General features: G+C 38.5%; 1 protein-coding gene across 1 annotated transcript; it reads left to right on the top strand.

Moving 5' to 3' along the window:
- The first annotated feature begins 7,264 nt into the window (after window positions 1-7,264).
- On the top strand, window positions 7,265-17,640 carry agt (angiotensinogen). Its single transcript, XM_003215819.3, has 5 exons — window positions 7,265-7,419; window positions 11,643-12,453; window positions 14,249-14,516; window positions 16,496-16,640; window positions 17,283-17,640. Exons 2-5 carry the CDS (start codon window positions 11,667-11,669, stop codon window positions 17,472-17,474), a joined length of 1,392 nt encoding a protein of 463 aa, XP_003215867.2. The 5' UTR covers window positions 7,265-7,419; window positions 11,643-11,666; the 3' UTR covers window positions 17,475-17,640.
- The last annotated feature ends 3,908 nt before the right edge of the window (window positions 17,641-21,548 follow it).

Raw genomic sequence — 21,548 nt, 5'->3', positions numbered from 1 at the left:
CCATAAAAATCGTCCAGCTGCCGTTTGGAATGAGGAAGTATCCATCAAGATGTCCCAGGGGATGATGAAGCAGTGGCTCCCCCTGTGGCCGGAATCGAGCACACCCTCAGGAAGCTGGAAGCTGGAGAAGGTTAAATTGCCTCTGTGTCTTTGTCTCTGTCTCTGTGTTCATATGGAACTGAATGTTTGCCACATATGTGTATATTGTGATCCGCCCTGAGTCCCCTTCGGGGTGAGAAGGGTGGAATATAAATACTGTAAATATAAATAAATAAATAAATAAGATGAAACAAGGAAGTGAAAGATATTTGTATACCCTTGTCTTTTATTTATTATTTATTTTATTACAATATTTATATCCCGCCCTTCTCACGCAACAGGGGACTCAGGGCGGCTTTGGTTTGGAGGATAGGAAATCAACTACTAAAATGTTTTTTTCTTCTTTGTGGGTGGTCATGGTAGGCTAGATTTGTGTTTGCTTTGCTTGTTGTTGGTGGTGTGGCTTGTTTTTTGTTTGTTTGCTAGAATACAGTGAAATATGTCAAGAAAAGTTGCTACATGTCCCATGATTTCCCTGGCAGCTTGGCCACTTGACCAAATTGGTGTGGTGGTAGTGAAACTTTAGCTGCATCCTGAAAACATTTATTTTACTTTTTCTTTTTTTAGTCAGGCACTAGTTCCTTGTAACTTTGATGTCAGTGGAGCATTGGTCGAAGGTGCTGAACCTACTGAAGGGAGCAGGGAATATAATTCAATAGCTTGAGTAACACCTTTAACGTTTAGAGTAAAACTTGGGGCAGATTCTCTCAGGGCCCTTCCAGACAAGCCCGATATCCCAGGATCTGATCTCAGGTTTTCTGTTTATCCCAGATTATCTGGCAATGCGGACTCATATAATCCAGTTTAGAGCAGAAAACCTGGGATCAGATCCTAGGATATAGGACCTGTCTGGAAGGTCCCTGAGTAAACCCCTAGCTGTCCCTCTTCCCATGTAGAAAACACACATACACAGAGAGAGAAAGAGAGAGAGAAAGGAGGAAGAGGAGGCAGCTGTAATTTAGTGCATGTAGAAAGTAAGAGGTTCAATCCTGGGAATTTCCAAGAAAGAATAGAAGAGGGTTCTATTGAAACACCAGGAATTCACTGCCAGGGTCAACGATCCTGGGCTGGATATAAAGAGAAACGTAGTATGCTGAAATTGCAGTGCTATTGAGTCACTATTCCCCCAGGGCTGTACTATGCAATACAGCTGTTTGTTGTTTAGAAATCAATGATTTTCTAACTGGAAATAATCCATTAACGTCCTCCTCCCACTTTGCATACAAATGTCTCATTCAGTTTCATTATTATTTTGGGAACATTTATTTATTTATTGTGTCAGAATCGAATTGAGGATACAGTTATAATGTTTTTAAAAACACAAACAAGGTTACAAACCTGGCATTATACTAGATTTCCTTTGACCAGAAGATGGCCACTTGGAGTGCCTTTGGTGAGAAGGTCCTTCATTGTGCATGTAGCAGGGCTCAGGTTGCATTGCAGTAAGTGGTCTGTGGTTTGTTCTTGTCCACACTCGCATGTCGTGGACTCCACTTTGTAGTCCCATTTCCTAAAATTGGCTCTGCATCTCGTGGTGCCATAGTGCAGTATGTTCAGTCTTCTGTGTGCCCAGGAGGGAGTCTCCCATTTGAAATCAGCCATGGCTTGAGGTTCCAGGTTTTAGCCTGCCACTTTTGGACTCTCGCTTGCTGAGGTGTTCCTGCAAGTATCTCTGTGGATCTTAGGAAGCTGTTTCTTGATTTAAGATGTTGGCATGCTGGCTAATATCCGAACAGAGGATGGGCCAGAGATGTGTATGACTTGGTCCTTTCATTACAGGCTGCTACTTCCCAACAGATGTCAGGTGGTGCAATACTGCTTAAATAGTATAATTTCTTTAGCGGTGTAGGACATAGACATCCTGTAATAATGGGGCATGTCTCATTAAGGGCCACATCCACTGTTTTAATGTGGTGAGATGTATTCCACACTGGGCATGTGTATTCAGCAGCAGACTAGCAATATCTGTGTCTTCACTATATCTGGTTGTGATCTCCAGGCTGTGCCAGTCAGCTTTCATATGATATTATTGCTAGCACCACACTTTTTGCTTGATATTCAAGCTGTGCTTCTTATAAGTCAGAGCACGGTCCAAAGTAACTCCCAAGTATTGTGGTGTGCTGCAATGCCCCAGTGGGATTCCTTCTCAGGTAATACTGAGAGCTTGAGATGCTCAAGATGAAAAGCATATATCTGTGTTTTAGATAGATTAGAAGTCATTGGGAAAATAGTATGTGCAATATGAGCATGGTTTCAACCCTTCTTCCATGGGGAACTCTAGCAGGGGAAACCCCAAGCTATTTCTGATGGCTGAGCCAGAAGGACCCCAGGATTCCCAAAATTATCAAGAAAACTATGGTATATATGTATATATGTTCTCTGCTCCCCTTCATTTTTTTTACATTCTACGGTAGCACAGTAGAGCAATTTGGATATAATCCTATTAAGGATTAATGGCTAAATAAATCACAGAGTTCAGGGAAATGTTAAAATGTAAATATGCAAAATTTAGAATTATATGGCAAAGCAGAACTGGATAACTGTTGTCTCATGACAAGAAGCAATGCAGCAAGTGGACATTTTTGTTTATCTTCCCGAATGGGAAAGTTTCTATAATACCATCATTACACAAGTGTACAATTGCACTGTTCTGACTTTCTGGTTGTTTTTTTTTTTAGTAAAAACTCACCAATCATGGAGCACAAAGTAGAGTAAACCATGGAGTCAGTGGCATTGTCATATTTCAAGTGTAAGAAAACAAACTTGGAAACTAACACCACTGAAGTGAAAATGCAATGATGGTGCAAATTACCATTTCAATACATTTCCAAGTACAGAAAACACACATTTCAAGCGAAAGAACCTAGAACAACTCTCCAGTGCGATAGATACCTTATCAGCAGTCTTTTTTGGTCAAAAGACCAATAGTAACAACATGACAATACCCTCACTCTCAAACTCTTGACATAGGGTGTGTTGACACTCTAGAATTAATGCAGTTTGACACCAGTTTAACTGCCGTGGCTCAATACTATGGAATCATGGAAGCTGCAGTTTTACCAGGTCTTTAGCCTTCCCTGCCGAAGAGTGTTGGCGCCTCAACAAAATTCAACTCCTTGATTCCATAGCACTGAGCTATGGCAGTTAAAGTGGTATCAAACTGCATGAATTCTATAATATAAATGTACACTGTAGCATGCTGGACACCATAGGTGTTCTGGTCTACAGCTATCTTTGGGTTATTGTATTTTACACTCCAATGACACTATAACATACAGGATTCCAACTATTTTGCTGTAAGAAAAAAATAATACTGCTACTATAACTAGCATCAATTTTCTATATGTTATAAGGTTTGCTTTGCTTTTTTGTAACATGTTATAATAAAACTAATTTAAAAAGTAGCGCTTTACTCTACTTTCAAATGTTCATTAACTTGAACTATTAAATTTTTAGTTCAGATAATCAATGAGAAGCAATATGCTACCTAGACGACTAATATTTTAACACCACATGAAACCTTATATAAATATTACAAGGTGCTCTCATTCAACATGCTACTGATAAAGAATGCATGACACCTGCATATGCCAGTTTTATGCAGAGTACAATGTTATCCCTACAAAGCCATTTGCAGCATTTACCCTTCAGTTTCACAAGGGGGCAGACTCGACTAAGAAGCGGAAACTTCTGAAGAAGAAGAAAAAGATTCAGGTCCCTTGTGGCTCCAAGGAGAAAGAGGCAGAAAAGGAGGGAGAAGTTACCACTGTCATAAATTTGTTTTCCAAATCAATGTGTGTGTGTAGTAGGCTGTGTGTTTGTATGCCAACTTCATTCTTCATATGATCCAGGATCCCTTTGAACAGAGTTCTGTTAGACTGCATACATCTGTTTTCACATTCCTTTTTATGTAATGTGTCTTATTTCTGTAATTTTTTCAACATTTTAAAAATCCCATCAGCCTTCCACTTGTTGAATGGTATTGACGGTTGCATTTGATAATGATAATTATGATGTTAGTAGGAGATTTTTTACTGTTCTGTTTAATTATTCTTATCAGGCTTCCAAATAGCTGTCCACACATGCAGTACTGCCATTCCGCTTCCTTGCTAAGACAGAGTGCAGCAATTCTCTGAAAATCCAGGTGATGCCAAAAGTCTTGGAAACCTAATTCAAACTATTTGGAAGGGGTTTCACTTGCTTCCCCACCTTTCTATTTTATTTGCAGCCTGAAATCCCTTCATAAAATCCAACATGCAGCACAGGATTGCATTGGAACATGGCCATACAGCCTGGAAAACTCACAGCAACTCAGGGGAAGCCTTCGACAACACAGACTTGCATTGTTTAATGTTAATGAAGTGTTTGAGATATGCGCCTTTTCTCCATGCAATCTACCAAATACAGCTATGCATATTATATTCATTGATTTACCACAATTCATAACTTCAGGGAAACTGAATCTGATAAGTCTAATTTATAAACATTTGCTGGGGGGACGGGACACTTACATTTGATGTTAATGGAGTTACTATTGAGTGGAACAAAGATTGTCCTGTGCATTTTAACCAATGGAAAACTACCCTGGTCTCAATATCTAAACCCTAGAGTGAGAATTTGATTAGTCAAAATTGATGTTTTGAATATATTGGACACTTGGTGTTTTGAATATATTGGTGTTTGTAAATACATGAGTTCTTTTAAATTACATCGTTGTGGTGTGGAATTTATACTGAAGGTCAAAGTTGTTAGATCCTGCGTAGTTACACGGTTGCAAAAGAAAAGTATACTCCAGATTGGAAAGGCAAACTTTTATCATCCATTGTTCCAGAGAGAAGATGTAACTGCTTTAAATGGTATATTTTACAGACCCCATTTTCTAGAAAGTGATTTTGAGGAATAGAGTCTTTTATGTGTATGCTTAGGCGATGCTCATATTCTATGCATTTCACATTCCTTTTTCATTTCATTCTGTCATTTTCGTTTATTTCCTCTGCTTCTTTTATCTGCAATCATATTTTTAATATCTATTTTTTATTTTAAGATCTTGTGTTTGTTCATTTCGCCCAGGTATGACTGTGATCTGTATCTTATCTTTGTGTCCATGTACCAATCAGGAATGCATACAGGAGGAAAGATTCCCACAATCATCTGAACAGGGGCACTTACATTGTGAATGAATGCCCAGTGTTAGTTATGAGCCACTGTCTGTGCCCCTTTTTGAACAAAGTTGGCCACAGTTCTTCATGCTTTATTGATTGCAATGTGCTTTACATGGGGCTGTTCTTAAAAGCAACTGCTAGTGCAAACAGTGGTGGACACATCATTGTCTCATGTGTGCTTTAGAGTACATATCGTTGGTTTTGCACAAACGTCACTAGCTCCCACTTTGATCCCAAATACAATTCAAGATGTTAGTTTTGACCTAACAAGTCCTTAATGGCTTGAGGATGGACTGCTATGAAAGTTGCACCTAGGTCTTTCTTCTATGACTCTGTCTTGAGATTGAAGTTCTCAAGGGAAACTGTATTGTGGGTCTCACTGCCCCTTGAAACTAAGGGCAGAGTACACAGACATTATACTCTGTTTTGGAAGTGCATTAAAAGAAATCTGTTCCTCTGCAGAGTGTCTACACCAGTGGTTCTCAACCTGTGGGTCCTCAGATGTTTGACCTTCAACTCCCAGAAATCCCAGCCGGTTTACCAGCAGTTAGGCTTTCTGGGAGTTGAAGGCCAAAATATCTGTGGACTCACAGGTTGAGAACCACTGGTCTACTCAATCAGCCAGGAAGTAGGTTGAAGCTGGGAAGATGGTCACATTGTTGAGTGATTTCAGCTACTGCAAGAATTGCTAGTTCAAAAGCCTACTGTGTCTAACTTTCCAGAAGGCCAAATCAGACACAGACAGGTAGAAGGCAACATCAGAGGTTTTATTCTCAGTGGCCAGAGAGGATGTCAGCAGAGAAACCACTCCAAAGAACTGACACATTGCAATTGCAAATACAGAGCACTTTTATATGAGGAGGCCCTACCAAGGAATAGGCCACATGCTCTATTTCATAAAGATATATCTGTTTGAAATGCTGTCCTGTCCAAGACTGGTCTGTTTATTATTTTAATCAAAATATTTCAATCCTGTAGTACATTAAAAAAAACATCTCAGAATGGTGTACAGGTATAATCAATACCTACAGCTAAGCGAAGGGGCTGAATCAGCTACAAGATGGATTTGGAGGAAAGAGTTTTTTGATGCATGGTTGTTAGAGGATCATTAACACCATAAAAAACCATGGCACCCAAAGTCTTATTTTAAAAATATTTTTTTTAAAAAAACATACAAATTCTTCACACAAATTTAAAAGCTACAGTATATAACTACATAATATATTTTACTACAAGATTACAACTAAGAAGTGTTAAAAATAACAAAGACATAAACAATACACATACAGACAAAAACAATGAAACAAACAAAAGATCTATAAACTTCCTGTTTTCTATCTGATGATTATTATCCCTTGTTATTCTACTCCCTTTAAATGATATTATATAGTTACGCTTCTAATATTGGCAACTGCTACTAATTCCTAAATCCTGCTATTGACAAATGTCACCATTATTATCATGAAAAGGTAATGGCCAAGTCCCAACCTTTCTTAAAGTTAGAGATTTCTCCTTAATGTGCATAGTCAATGTGTCCATCTTGGCTAATTCACAGATCTTCATTGGATGTTCTAATTGTATTGGGATAACTGGTCTTCTCAACCAATGCCACATCTACACTCTCATATAAAATCCAGATTATCTGCTTTGAACTGGATTAGATGGCAATGTAGATTTATATAATATCCGGTTCAAAGTAGATAATCTGGAGGCACCAGCTTTTGAACCTCTTTCACAATCATCTCTCCTGTTAGCCATTTACAGTTCAAAAATCTTGTACTAGAAATGATGGATATGTTACACTGATGTTGTGTATGATTTGCTGTTTGCAAACTCCATTTCAGGGGAGTGAGAATATAAGAGGAACAAGGGCTTGGAGGAGATAGCAAACAAAACACTGATGAAATCATCTGCCATACCAGTGTTTGCTTTTCTCACTGAGGAAGGAAACAGCAATGATTACCAATACATGGAAAAGCACAAAACCCAGAACACTGTGCACTGAAGTCAGAGAGCAGAGGAGACAGCTAATGTGTAACTTGGGTTTGGCAATCGAGGGGAAACAAATAAGTAGGAATCCAAATTTTCTCTTGGGATCAGTTCCTGAGCACAGCAAACAAGGCAAGATCCTCTTCCCAAAAAATTAAGTCTCTGAGAGGTGAGTGGCCATTTTCTACACTGACTTATTTTGAATCTTCAGCATTTGGACACAAAGTTAATTAGCTAATTTGCTTGGAAATGAAAAAAATAATGAAATGTGAAGTTACTTTTGTGCAACATGCTAGTTGTCAACATTCGTGGTTACAATCATATGTGCAATCCACATTTTGCAAAAGTCACAACTAATACCAAGTGCTGTAGGCTTTATTTCAGAGGAAGGAACTAACAAAACAACCTTTGAGTATTCCTTGACTAAGAAAATCCTATAAAATTCATGGAGTAGCTTTAAGTTGGCAGGTGACTTGACCAAACACACACATACATGGAAAAATATTCGCTCTATGCAAGGATTCCCTAAGTTTTGTTCTAATCGTGCTTGGGTTGCATCATTTGCGAATATATGGGAGGAGAGGATAATTAAACAAGAATAAATAACTAATCTGGACTCAATAAAGTTAACTTTGAAAGATTCTAATTGAAAATTATGACTTGAGTTCATAAACGCTTTCTGTGAAATTATTAATACCAATCCAGAGGAACTGGAATGGGGGTACTAAAGGGAAAGCAGGATCAACCTGAATCTTTGATAAGTAATTGTTTCAAAATGATGGGAAAAGTGTTCCAAAGATTAAGAGTGCAGTTCTGTACTTGTTTAACTCAGTCCAGAATGCTCCATTGAGTTCAAGAAGACTTGAAGGATTGCAGAGGCTTAAATTATGCAGTTTCATTAAATTCAAAGGCCAGAATTCGTTTGGTGACTTACACCAATGTAATACTTAATAATAATAGTAATAACAACAACAACAACAACAACAACTTTATTTATATTCCACCCTATCTCCCCAAAGGGACTCAAGGTGGATTTCTGAAAGTCAGCACAATATAGAGGTAAGATTTTGGGAGACCAGTATTAGCCATGGAAACCCACTGGGCACCCTCTCAGCGCAAGAAGAAAGCAGTGGCAAATCTACTCTGAATAAATCTTGCCAATAAAATCTCATAATTGAATCACTGTAGGTCAGAGTTGATGGGAGCCCCCACAACAAATGCTCCATCATGTTTGTGTAATGCAGTTTTTTTGATAAGTGTGGTTGGACAGGGGTGATAGATAAAGCTGGCAGCACAGTTTTGTCTCTTTTAACAGAGATTATTTTCTGTGTTGATTCTTTTTTTTTTTTGCTGTGTTGCTTTTCTACAACAGTAAATTCAGGCAAGCGAATATCAGATGCTCCTGTTTGTTTGACTGTCGCCACCTTTATTAATATAGTTACATCATGCGACCTAACACATAGGCTGCAAGTCACTTCTGGTGTGAGAGAATTGGCTGTCTACAGAGACATTGCCCAAGGGATGTCCAAATGTGTTACCATCCTGTTGGGAGGCTTCTCTCATGTCCCCACAACCTAGAGCTGACAGACAGGAGCTCACACCATATCTTGGATATTACTCCTAGTTACAAACGGGTGTGAGACAACAGGAAGTAAGTGAAAATCTATCCCCAGGAAGGGAAATTCACTCCTGTAAGAGTTATCATGAGAAAAAGGTGTCTCCACTGACACTTTCTCAACAATCCTTATTTCCAGAACAAGCCAAACATTTCAAAATCCAGTTGTCACAGGGATAAAAAGTGAGGTGAAAACTTCTGAACTGACAGCAAAACAAACGTTGCAAGGGTGCTAATCCTCTACGATGCTATCCAAAACTTTAAAATACACTTTAAAATGTACATGTTCCAACTTAGGACCTCAAGCGGAGTGAACCATCTTATTCCATTCCCCATCTTCTGGGATAGCCAGCCAACCTATGTGCTTGCTGCACCTTTCCCCATCTTTCCTTTGTTTTCTCCTGCAATCTGCTGCTTGGAGTCGGGTAACATTGGACTGCTGAAGACATCTGCCAGGCTCTGTGTCCATGTGCTTAGGAAATTGAGAACCATGGAGTTCCCATCAGAAGTGCCCTTACATCATGTGATGGCCTCTGTGGGACTCCCGTAGGGCTATTTCCTAAGTGCATGGAAACAACCTGAAGACTACCTGATGAAGTCTTTACATGAAAATTCAACTTAAGAACAAATATACAGGACCTATCCTGTTCATAACCCAGGGACTGCCTATATACTGATGGATGGAAGGTGAGGTATATGAATAATAATGAAATTGCTATGGTGAGTATATGAGTATGGCATTATGGAGACAAGTTCAGTTTCTGATCATTAAAAGTTCAGGACTCACCCCCCACCCCCCATATCTGATGGGTTAAAGACTGGGCCACTGTCAGAAAATGGGATGGATTGAAAAGTGGAACCCAAGTCTTTTTAGCTTTCAAATGTAAGACTAATACTACATGGGAGAAAAAAAACCCTGTGTGCCAAAGAAGCAGCAGCAATGGTCAAAAGAGCAGATTGAGGGTTGAAAATGAAGAAATGGCCATAACTTAGATCTGTTGAAACAGAGGGGTGTCCAAAGCAAGTTGTCAAAAAGCTGGAGATGCTTGTAGTTAGAGGACAAAGGTGGAAGGCAGGATTTACTTCAAGCCAAATATTTAGAATGTGAGGGTTAGGCATGGGCCCCAAGTCATATGATAGTCTTTCAGGCCGTTTACATGTAAGAGGGGGATAACGTGTAAAGGAAACCTATTCCAACTCACTGCAGCTGGCTAAAGGTTGCATGCTGACTGGTAATCAGGCCCCTAGTAAGCCATATACATCCAATAGCTTGCTCTACCCCTCCCGATCTTTGGATTATGAAGACTTTATTGAAAAGGAGCGTCTATTTTCAAAGGCCACCAATAACACCACCATCGGTTAAACACAGAGCTTGGAAAAATCCTTTCTTAGACTAGTAACTTTCAGAATCCTCCAGCCCTTGGCTAAGAGATGATTTGAATTGTATTCCCACATAAAAAGCTAAGACGAAATATGATACAATGAAGACAAAAATGGACAACTATTGCTTTGGTAGGAATGTTAATTCTTTGCTAAATTTCTTCTCAAATGAAACAATGGACCATTGTGACAATTTTATTCCTATTGTGAGAAAGTACCGTGTTTCCCCGAAAATAAGACAGTGTCTTATATTAATTTTTGCTCCCAAAGATGCGCTAGGTTTTATTTTCAGGGGATGTCTTATTTTTCCATTAAGAAGAATTCACATTTATTGTTGAACAAAAAAAATGAACATTTATTATATACTGTACAGTAGTTGTCATCACAAAACAGCATAACCAGACAAACTGTGAATCCTATCAAGAATTTCTTGTTACTACCAATATTTCCATGTACAGCACTCTATGGTACATACATTTACTGATCCTGCCTGCTCTGGTGTTCTGTTTGGTGGGCATGCTTCCAAACAAAAACTTCGCTAGGTCTTACTTTTGGGGGAGGCCTTATATTTAGCAATTCAGCAAAACCTCTACTAGGTCTTATTTTCTGGGGATGTCTTATTTTAGGGGAAACAGGGTAGTTGACATCCACAGTTGTGTGGATCCCTTGTGTGGATCCCACAAGAAGAGGTTAAATTACTGCTGGGAAGATTTACAGGGCAACAGATTCTACCTACCCATATTTTCTCAATTCTAATGCTCACTTCTTCTTCTTCTTTTTTTTTGGCTAAATGATCTTGCAAAAATCGGGGTACACATTTGATTCGCGTAATACGGTAATCTTAGTGATGAGCTGAAGCTTCTTCAGGAGCACCTGTAGCTCTTCTTTGAGGGATGCCATCTCTAATTGTATGGCCAGGGCTCAATGTTATGTGATCCTGGGTTTTGTACTTTGGTGAGGTATTAGCATTCTTTGGCAGAGAAGATTCAAAACCTTGTCAAACTACAGCCCCCAGGATTCCATAGTATTGAATCAAGGCAATTAAAGTGGATTCATTCTACAGTATAGAAAGCACCCCAAGGTTTTCTTTTCAATTGCTGGAAGCTTTGGTGTTTTAACACAATTATTTATAAAGAAAGAATTCTAAGCAGGCAGCAACTGCAATTACAAAGAGCACATATTTTTGCCACTGGGCATTACATTCAGCAGCAAATACTTTTTTGGTTTTAGGGTTTTGAAAATTGAGGTGCACATTAGATTCAGTGGTGCAGTAGACTCAAGTAAATACGGTATGTTTTTCACTTTAACTGCCTATGACTCAAGTGGCTGTTACATAGAAATGAAGGGCCTAGAAAACTCTTATGAATTCTGTTTATTCTTATTTCTTTCATGCATAGGTATTGCTGACGCTGCCATTAGCCATGAATCTGGGAGTGGGTTTCCTGTGCTTCTTTGTATGCATTATGACTGCTGGCTGCGATCGGGTGTATGTCCACCCCTTCTACCTGTTTTCCTTCAACAACACAAAGGGCCACAATTGCAAAGAGTTAGAAGTCAGAGAACAGTTGATGAAGACTTTCATTCCCATCTCAATTGAGTCTCACCTCATGTCAGAATCTGAAGAGAGTCTGAGGAACCGAAGCGAGGAAGAAAAAAAACGTTTAGGAGTGAAGTTCTTGAGAGATCCCATTCATACAGTTGGAGCCCGCTTCTACCAGAAGTTGAGGGAAATCTACAAAGAAGATAACATTTTGGTTTCTCCCATTTATATATATGAGTCTTTGCTGGCCTTCTACTTAGGAGCCTCTGGAACAACAGCTAACAATCTGCAGACTTTGTTGGAATTCAGCTCTCCTTCTATTGACCCAAATTGCACCTTCAAAATTGATGGGCACAAAGTCCTTACAGCTCTGAGGTTCATAATCAATTGTCCCTTCCATTCAAAGGATACAGATGGATTAATCTTCTCCAGGATTTCCTGTCTTTTCTCAGCCCCTGACATCCGTTTATCAGAGTCCTTCGTCCACCACTTGGCCTTTTCTGAAGCTAACTTTCATGTGAGGGCAGTCGATTTTTCAAACCCTGCTCAGGCGGCTAAATATATTGGAGCCTTTGTGGAAGACAAAAGCACACCCAGAAGCAAGAGTTTGCTGTCAGACATTGATCCAGAAACCACCCTGCTGTTTGCAACCTACACTCAGTTCAGAGGTAATAGGGCAGTAGATGGGGAGAGAGTCCAGGCATGCTGATTTCAAGGGTCATCCTCCAATATGTGTTTAGAAATCTGTATTAGTATTCTCAAGGATGCACATGCACACATTTGATAGTTGTCTGCTGTTTGTTCTATTTGTTGACCCCATCCCTAAGTAGATGGTAATTCCGACTAGGGATAAAAAGGATATTCTTTACAGTTCATTGATCTGCAAAATAATGGATTCCCCTTTGAGACTACAAATCTAAGAATCCCACAGACAGAATGCAATCACTAGTACTGAAATATTTCCAAAATAGTATAGGAAATAATCTAAGTAGAAATCCGGGACCAGATAAGTTCCTTATTTGAACCTTTCTGGGAAACAGCAACCATAACAGGATTCCTGACTTTCATAGAATCCATTAGAGTTTCTTAGAATATCCAGTGTGATTTCAAAGATTGGTTGTGGAGGAAGTGGCTTCTAGGTAATCAAAATTGGATTAGGGAATCGGGCCATTGTTGTGGCCATTCTAAAAACTGAGATGTGACCATTCCAAGTTTTCCTTTCAGCTCCAATGCCATGGCTTACAATGCAGGAGAGACAGGTGAGGCATCAGTTGCATTTGGCTTGCTGTCATTTTTAAAGAGTTCTGGATCCTCTCCAGAGGTTTTGGACCACTTACAATTTGTTAAGTGAAAATCCAAAGTGAAAACCAAAATTAATTAAAGTAGCGTTTGGCACCAAACTGGCCTTTTAATCTTTTGATTGTTCCAGCTGTTAGCAATTTCTACTTGAATTATTTTATGGAATTATGAATTGATGGTCCCTTGTCTTCACACTAAAAAAACTTTGCTGAAATCTGTAAATCTTTAGAAGGTTGTGATATAGATGGTGATGTACCAGTCCAATTCTGGAGTGTCCTAGGTGTGCAGTTGGACTCCTCTGGGAAAGGATGGAAGAAAACAGTGTTTCTGCATTCCCCTTTGTCTCTCATTTTCTGTTAAGCAACAAAAGAAAATAAATTTAAAGTAGCTTCAGGGCTGGTCTGACTTGGTTGATGCAATGATCAATGACTGGGAAGTATTTAGATTGTATGGATCTGAGCCTTCCCCTACTCCATGAGCACTTCCCTCTTTCTGCTTCTCCAATACTAAAGGTCCAATGTGGGACATGTTTTAACTTCATATTGTAAAAGTGAACTATCCTTTTGCATTGATGAGAAGACAGATCTAAGATCAGTTTTCTGTTTCTGATCTCCAAGGGGTTTCCTGCTGTCAGCTTTGTGACCCAGCAGGAGTCCTAAGTCTAGCATTCTTTAACTGTTCATCTCTACTGATGCTCTCAGATCAGCGCTTGCTGTAAACATGGATGATACAGAAACAGCATACCAATACATGTCATTCATTTGCACAATATTTAAATGTGCAAAATGTATTTCTTTTGCACATTATACAGGTGTACATAATATGGAACTAATTGCTACCTGGATTTGGAAAAATGGAATACGGCAATCCTACTTTTAATGAGAGACATTGATTTTGGTCACCAAACTGTCAGTTATAATGGCTGCCTTTATTCCTTGTCTGCTGCTGGTCTTTGTTGCGTTTGCTCATATTTATTCTGTATTTTATATTTCTGTTTCAAAACTGTGTTATTGCTAGCCACTTTGATCTTTGCTAAGAAAATTAGCAGATCGGTATTTCAAATACATGTTATATATTTGGACACTGGCAAGCTGCTTCATATGCTAACTAAATGGATTCAGTCAACCCATTTCATCTTACCGCTCCTTCATTTTTCTCTCCAAGCTATTTTAAAGGGAGCCTCCCTATTGAAGGAGCCACAAGACTTCTGGCTGAATTTGGACACAGCGGTCTCTGTCCCTATGATGAGAATGACTGGAACCTTTGAGCATAAATGTGATGGTGACCCCAGGCTTTCTGTGGTCAGGATTCCTGTCAGCAAGAGTGTATTTCTGCTGCTTTTGCAACCGGCCAACAGCAGTGACCTGGGCAAAGTTGAAAAGCAATATTCCTTGACACCATCTGTACCCTGGATGCAAAAACTATCAGCAAGGTACACTTTATTTATTGATCATTACAGCTCATATGAATGGAAGAAGTATCTCTGTAGAAATCCATTTGCATTGGCAGTATCTAATTGGAGGCATCTGCGTTTGCTTGTTATTTAGGGTAGGGATAGTTGGAGATGACAGTTTTGCAACATAAACTCTGGTATTTCAGTTCAGGCATTAATAATGGGCACATTATTCATCACTGCCACAATATAATAATCTAATGAAACCAATGTCATGATAGAGAGATACAGAGTTGTAAAAAAGCCTGAGATCTCAAAGCGCTGGAACTTAGCGCTTGACCATCTGTCAACCATCCTTTCCCAGTGTTTCAAGAGCCATCTGAGCTTAGATTCAATCCTCACAGCAGTGATGATAAATATTTGACCAGAGATGATCAAACAAGACAATATGATTTTGTCATCATCTTCCTTAAATACTGAAAGATGCACTTCCCATAGCATGTGATTGTACTGAATAACACATTGTACATAGATAATTAACACAGGGTTATTGTGCAAGGTTGATTGTTGAAGCACGTATCTTGAGGACATCTCATTGTGGTAGGAAAATGTGTTAATGGTTGGGAAGACTCATTTCTTTTAATGTCTAATTTGACTCAAGGGAGCATTTGCCAGGTAGTACCTTCCTAAGGCAGTATGTTTTGAATAGTTACCTTAAGTTGAAGGGAGATGATTCATTTAACTAAGAATAGCTTTAAAAATCCATCCCACAAAATCATGTGCTGGATTTTGCTAATCATTTTGCCAGTGTATGCGTGCCTGCTTAACTTTTAATTTTTTGATTGTTCAATCTAATCTTTTAATTTTGTATCCTGTAAAATTTTAACTACAGTAGAGTCTCACTTATCCAAGCTAAACAGGCCGGCAGAAGCTTGGATAAGCAAATATCTTGGATAATAAGGAGGGATTAAGGAAAAGCCTATTCAATATCAAATTAGGTTATGATTTTACAAATTAAGCACCAAAACATCATGTTATACAACAAATTTGACAGAAAAGTAGTTCAATATGCAATAATGTTATGTTGTAATTATTGTATTTATGAATTTAGCACCAAAATATCATGATATATTGAAAACATTGACTACAAAAATGGCTTGGATAATCCAGAACCTTGGATAAGCGAGGTTTGGATAAGTGAGACTCTACTGTATATATTTTAATTTGTTGTCAGCAGCTTTGAGTTCTGAATTGGGAAAAGGGCAGAATAGAAATAAAATAAAATAAAAATACTCCTCACGGTATTTCACTGATGCTACTCCCATCAATGAAACGCAACAATCAGATTTCTTTTAGACCATGTTATGTGTGGAATTGTGCTTTCCCACCTTTCTATGTTAAAAGGATAGTAAAGAAAAGATGGAGTGGATGGGGCACAAAGGAAAAGTGAAGTACCTGAGGTGGAAAGCTGTAATAGTATTTTGAGAGACACAGGTGCGACTCCAGGTTGAACAACACTGGATGAAAAGTTACCCAAAACATATAGAAGAGCTATTTGCCATCAAGATAATTGCTTCTATTTTTCTTTGGGCATCAGAGAGGAATGGATATACAGTATCCTCAGTAGATGCTTTCTTAAGAGTAGCTGAGCACCTGTTTTCTTGCCAATCCTCACCTTTTAGGGTTAGGATTGGCATTGAAGACTTGTCCAAAACTCCAAGGAAGCCCAAAGTTCTGCTTGACCTAGGACTCTCAGCATTACTAAATCAAACGATATTTGAAGCGATTCCATGTCCTCCTCCTTTGCAGATTTTTTTGTGGCAAGTAAAAACGGTGTGAAAATAATGTATTGCTAATGGAGGAAAGGGAAACATTTACAACATTCTGTGAATGAAAAAGGGCTGGGCAATTCCATGATAAAAGCTTCATGATATAGAAGCACTCCTGAAATCAACACTATATAGTTTATTTACAAGCAACCATTTGTAATGATTTCTCTCTTCTTGTATCTTCTTCAGACAAATCCAGCTGACTTTGCCACAGATATCCTTGAAAACTATTTATAATCTTCAGGAACTCCTTGAGAAGCAGAAGATGGGTGACCTGCTTGGAAAGAATGCCACTTTCAGACTGCTAAGCAACACTGACATGACAATTGGCAAGGTACAGCAGCACACTCTTTCGTATTGTTTATCTTTCCTAGCTGTGCACACATTCTCTCTCCCTATGTAAACTAGAATAAGGAGACCAGGTTAAATGTTGCATATCTTCCTTAAATGTTGCATAAAGGGTAGTGTTAGATCAGGGTTAGATTAGGCATGGGCAAACTACCAGATATCCCAGCCAGCTTACCAGTTTTTAGGAATTGTTGAAGTTGAATTCTAAAATACCTGGAGGGCTGAAGTTTGCCCATGCCTGGGTTAGATGAATCATAGCACTATAGAAATAACAACATTAATGAAAAGGGTAATTTTAAAAAAGAAAGAAAATAGCAGCCAAAGACTGATTTTCATTTCCTATCAGTCATTCTGGTAAAATTCACAGCCACTCCCATCCATGTTACCCCCTGCAATCTCTCAGGTCTACTTTTAAAACTGTGATGGTACCATTACACACTTCACAACAAACTTAGTCTATTTATCACATGCTCCTCTCCCAAAATGCTCAGGGTGGGCTCCAACTGTATAGCACTATTTAGCATCACTGCATCTTTTTCATTTGCTTGGATTTTCCCTTCATTATTGTTACATCATGACTTCTTGCCAGCCCGAAACTATTGCTAACTGTATTCATCTTTGCTTACAGGTAACCAACCAGCAACATTTTGAACTCAGTCCCAGTGGAGCTGATGAAGCTGAAGCTCCCTCTGAAGAAAATGAAGCCACGGAGACACTCAAAATGACCCTGGACACGCCATTCCTCTTAGCAGTGTATGAAAAGGAGTCAGATGTATTACTCTATTTTGGCAGAGTAATGAATCCTCTGAAAGGGACATAAAAGATCACAAAAAGGAAAGGGGATTTCATAGATTTCCTCCCACCTCCCTTGCCCTTGACTTAGCAAGTTTTTGTGGTCTCATCAAATTGTCATTACATATTGTGAAATGCAAATAGATATGGTTTTCAAATATAAAAGCGATGAGAAGAATTAAGAAAACTTAAAATCACTGTGTTCCATTAAGTGGGTGTTATAGGGATAGAGCTCCTGTTTATACCACTACCAATGGTCAACAATGGCACCACACAAAGGACTTCAAAATATACTTGACTTCATAGCCAACTGAATCTACAGTAGAATAAGATATGTAGACATAAAACATTATTTTTTACTATGAGGTAACATGTCAATTTCTGTATAACTGCTTGATAACGAGAACTCAAAAAGCTGTCAGTGTCATACGTAATGAAAACATTCTACCACACTTTGGCATCACATCAGCAATCCAGGGAAACAATGTCTTGTTCTCGCTACTTGTATCTGCAGTTTTATTTATCCACATCCAACAAAAGGCATTTTCAATATTCTTGGGCAGAAGCCCTTCATTTCAACAGGGTTCACTATTACTTGTAGTTTCTCTTATCCTCATAAAGACCATGGATACAGGGGTGATACTTTACTTGGTAATTTAACAGTATTAATTAATCCATTTCCCAAATGGCCTAGGTAGGATTAACTCAAGTCATTTTGCCTCCTGTGGCTAAGGCTGGGACAGTGTCAGTTCCTTTTCTGTATAGAAACTAGGTGTACTTGACATTTATTTTAACGTTGCAAACAGGATAGCATTTTCCATCAGAAGTGAGGACAGCAGGTCTCTTGAGTTCAGAAACCTGGCTACACGGCATGCAATGTGCTCTGTCTAACAACAAAAGAGGAAATGGCGAGATGTCTCTGGAACATATAGCACCTGCCATGTAATAGTAGGGATGCTCTGCAACTAAGAAAACAACTTGATACACTGTTGTCTGTATCCATCCGAAAGGCTGTTAGGAATCATGGGAGTTGAAGTCCAAAACACCTGGAGGGCTGGAGTTTGCCTGCTCTAGTAGGACAACTGTCTGCTAGTGACATGGGGAATAAGAAGGGTCATTAAAATATAGAATTGCTTAACCTTCTGGCTATTTCATGGACCATGAAAATCCCCTTCTTAACCGGATAGACAGCATTCAGATCCAGTACTTGCATATATTTATATGTGAGGGGAAATTGTTTGCACCCACGCTCTGGTAACACTGCCATTTAGCAGATTGCTGCTTTGGGCCTTCCACTGGGAGTTAAATAGAAACAAGTAAGTAAATCCATTTGAAATGACACGGCACACTTCTTGAGCTCAGACTGAGAACCAAAGACTTGTATCTTAGTGAAAACAGCTAATTATCAATTTATTCCAAATAAAACTATTTCTATGAAAGGGGAAGATACAGAGAAGGTTTCTTTTACGTCTTTCACTATCCCCTTTCTTAATTTCCTGTCTGCTTATCAAGATTTAACCTCTACTATAGACTCTATTTAATCTAATTGTATAATAAGATGGGGGGCCTTTCTTTTTTATTATATTTGTCATAAATCCCTTCAATTCGCACAACTACCATATTAGGATTTATATTATAATATAAGATTAATTTGCACAGTGCATTTCATCTGTCACCACAAGCCAGTCAAGAGAAATACTCAGATTACCAAGAAACATTTAACTAAAAAATGCACATAATTTACCATTTAAAGGGTAGTTGTTTTTTAAAAGTTCTATGCTAATTGCACTGAGTCATTTTAAAATAAGCAAGATGTATTTCTCATCAAAAAATCTCCTCCTGATGCTCAGTAACAGCAACAATCAAAAATCCTGAATTAAGGAGATACACTATTATTGTAAAATGATTGCATTTGGGAACAAAAGTCTGTATAACATTGAAGTCTGGAATTCATAATCACAGCCACAAGTGCACAACTTCAGAGTTATGCATTTGTAACAAATTTGTACAAATTATCCCCATGTATTCACGATCATGGCAATAGTGTAGGGCATTGTTTCTTAAACTGTGCGTCCCGACCCAATATAGTCCTCTTAGTTCAACATTGGGGTTGTGTAAAATCTGGCAACAGTAAAAGTTTTCTGAATGCCACCTAGACATTTTCCTTTTTGTGGGTTACAACTGAAGCATCTTTTGCAAAGTCCACTATAAACACTGCACATCAGATTTGTGTAAATGTTAAAACAGCCACTAGGTGACATTCAGAAAACTTATTTTGGCTAAATTTTTCGGAACCCAACACTGAGCTGAGCGGACCCCATTTAGGGTCATGACCCACAATTTAAGACGCAGAACTATAAACAAATGTCTTGGCCAAGATTCCACATTAGCTAATTAGTTACATATACAGTAGAGTCTCACTTATCCAACATAAACGGGCCAGCAGAACGTTGGATAAGCGAATACGTTGGATAATAAGGAGAGATTAAGGAAAATCCTATTGAACATCAATTTAGGTTATGATCTTACAAATTAAGCACCAAAACATCATGTTATACAACAAATTTGACAGAAAAAGTAGTTCAATATGCAGTAATGCTAAGTAGTAATTACTGTATTTACAAATTTAGCACCAAAATATCACTATGTATTGAAAACATTGACTACAAAAATGCGTTGGATAATCCAGAACGTTGGATAAGCGAGTGTTGGATAAGTGAGACTCTACTGTACATACCTAAGTAGCATCTCCTGGCCCAACCGCTTTCACCCTGCCTTAGCAGGCAATATTGCAAATGGCAGATCTATTCTTCTGTCTATAGGATATAGCACACTGGCAGCAATTTGGTAACATAGGATTGGGGGGGGGGTGTGTTAAAATATTTACATATATTCTAGAACAGGGTTTCTTAAACTTTTTCCACTCACAACCCCTTTCCACCTGAGAAATATTTCTGCAACCCAGGTATATAGGTACATAAAATAGGTATTAAAATTAAACATTTACTGGAAAATCAGCATTTCCAAACCTTGCTAAACAGGTTAATTTTCCTTTTTATGGAGTTCAGCAGAAGCATTTTCTGACAAGTTCTCTGTTAACTGCACAATGGAATCACCTAAATGTCTAAGTAGTGTTCAGATCCCTTTTATTGTCGTCAAATTTTCCATGACCCCAACATTGAGATAAGGGGACCCCATCTTCTGCAGAGTCCATTGAAAACACTGCATGTTGTTGCTAACAGATTTGTGTAAATCAGCCTCTTTGGCAAGCCTTGCAAATGCTGATTTGATATCAGTAAATGATTGATTTTCATACCTATTTTAGATACCAATACATCCAGGGTCACCTGAAAATTTCTTGGGACAAAAAGGGACGTGATTGGCAAAGGTTTAAAAGCCCTGGTTTATAGTTTTTACTCTACTCTGCTCAAAGAGTCCAAAAGTTATAAAATCCTTTTTACTCAGATTGGTAACAAGGACTCACAGATCAATCAAACTACTTAAAGACCTTCAAGTAGCAGGATTCTGAAGCAGGGATCTCTTCACTGTGCAAAACTAATCTCTCCCTCTCTCCCTCTCCCTCCCTCCACCCCCCTCTCTATATATATGTGTGTGTGTGTGTGAGTTTCAAATATAATTAGAAGGTCAAATGCTGAGGAAAACAGATTAATGAAGAAATTCTTTCACTGAGTTTTGTGGCCTGTTCAGAGTGTCACTGTACTTTAATTATAAGATCTGCACACATTTACACTGATTGCAAAATCTAAACTCCTAGCACTGTTTCTGTTGTGGAGATATTTCTAGCCTGTGCAGTTGAGGAAGACAACAAACACAGATTTCCATTATCAAAATTAGCTTGCCTACGGCCCACTGCTTTCCAGCCTTAAATCATGAATTTAAATAAATTATAACAAACACATGTTGTCTCTTAAAGGAAAAGTTTCAAAATGATGATTTTGTTTTAATACTGAAGGACTTGCTTCTTATTTCTTCTATCCAGCTTAAACTATAATTGTTATGCTTAGATGCTTGACAATTAGTGATCTCGGATATATATTGTAACATTTTCAACACACTCTGAATAAATAAACCTACAAAAGGA

This window comes from Anolis carolinensis, chromosome 1, assembly GCF_035594765.1.
Source record: "Anolis carolinensis isolate JA03-04 chromosome 1, rAnoCar3.1.pri, whole genome shotgun sequence".
In the NCBI taxonomy this organism is placed as follows: Eukaryota; Metazoa; Chordata; class Lepidosauria; order Squamata; family Dactyloidae; genus Anolis; species Anolis carolinensis.
The sequence above is the reverse complement of the archived record's forward strand: the minus strand, read 5'-3'. Positions and strand labels throughout refer to the sequence as shown.

Bases quoted from the DNA above. Each gene is read 5' to 3' on its own strand.
- agt (XM_003215819.3), top strand. From the start codon at position 11,667: ATGAATCTGGGAGTGGGTTTCCTGTGCTTCTTTGTATGCATTATGACT. The intron at 12,454-14,248 runs GTAATAGGGCAG...TTTCTCTCCAAG, and splicing joins AACCTACACTCAGTTCAGAG to CTATTTTAAAGGGAGCCTCC. The intron at 16,641-17,282 runs GTACAGCAGCAC...CTTTGCTTACAG, and splicing joins CTGACATGACAATTGGCAAG to GTAACCAACCAGCAACATTT.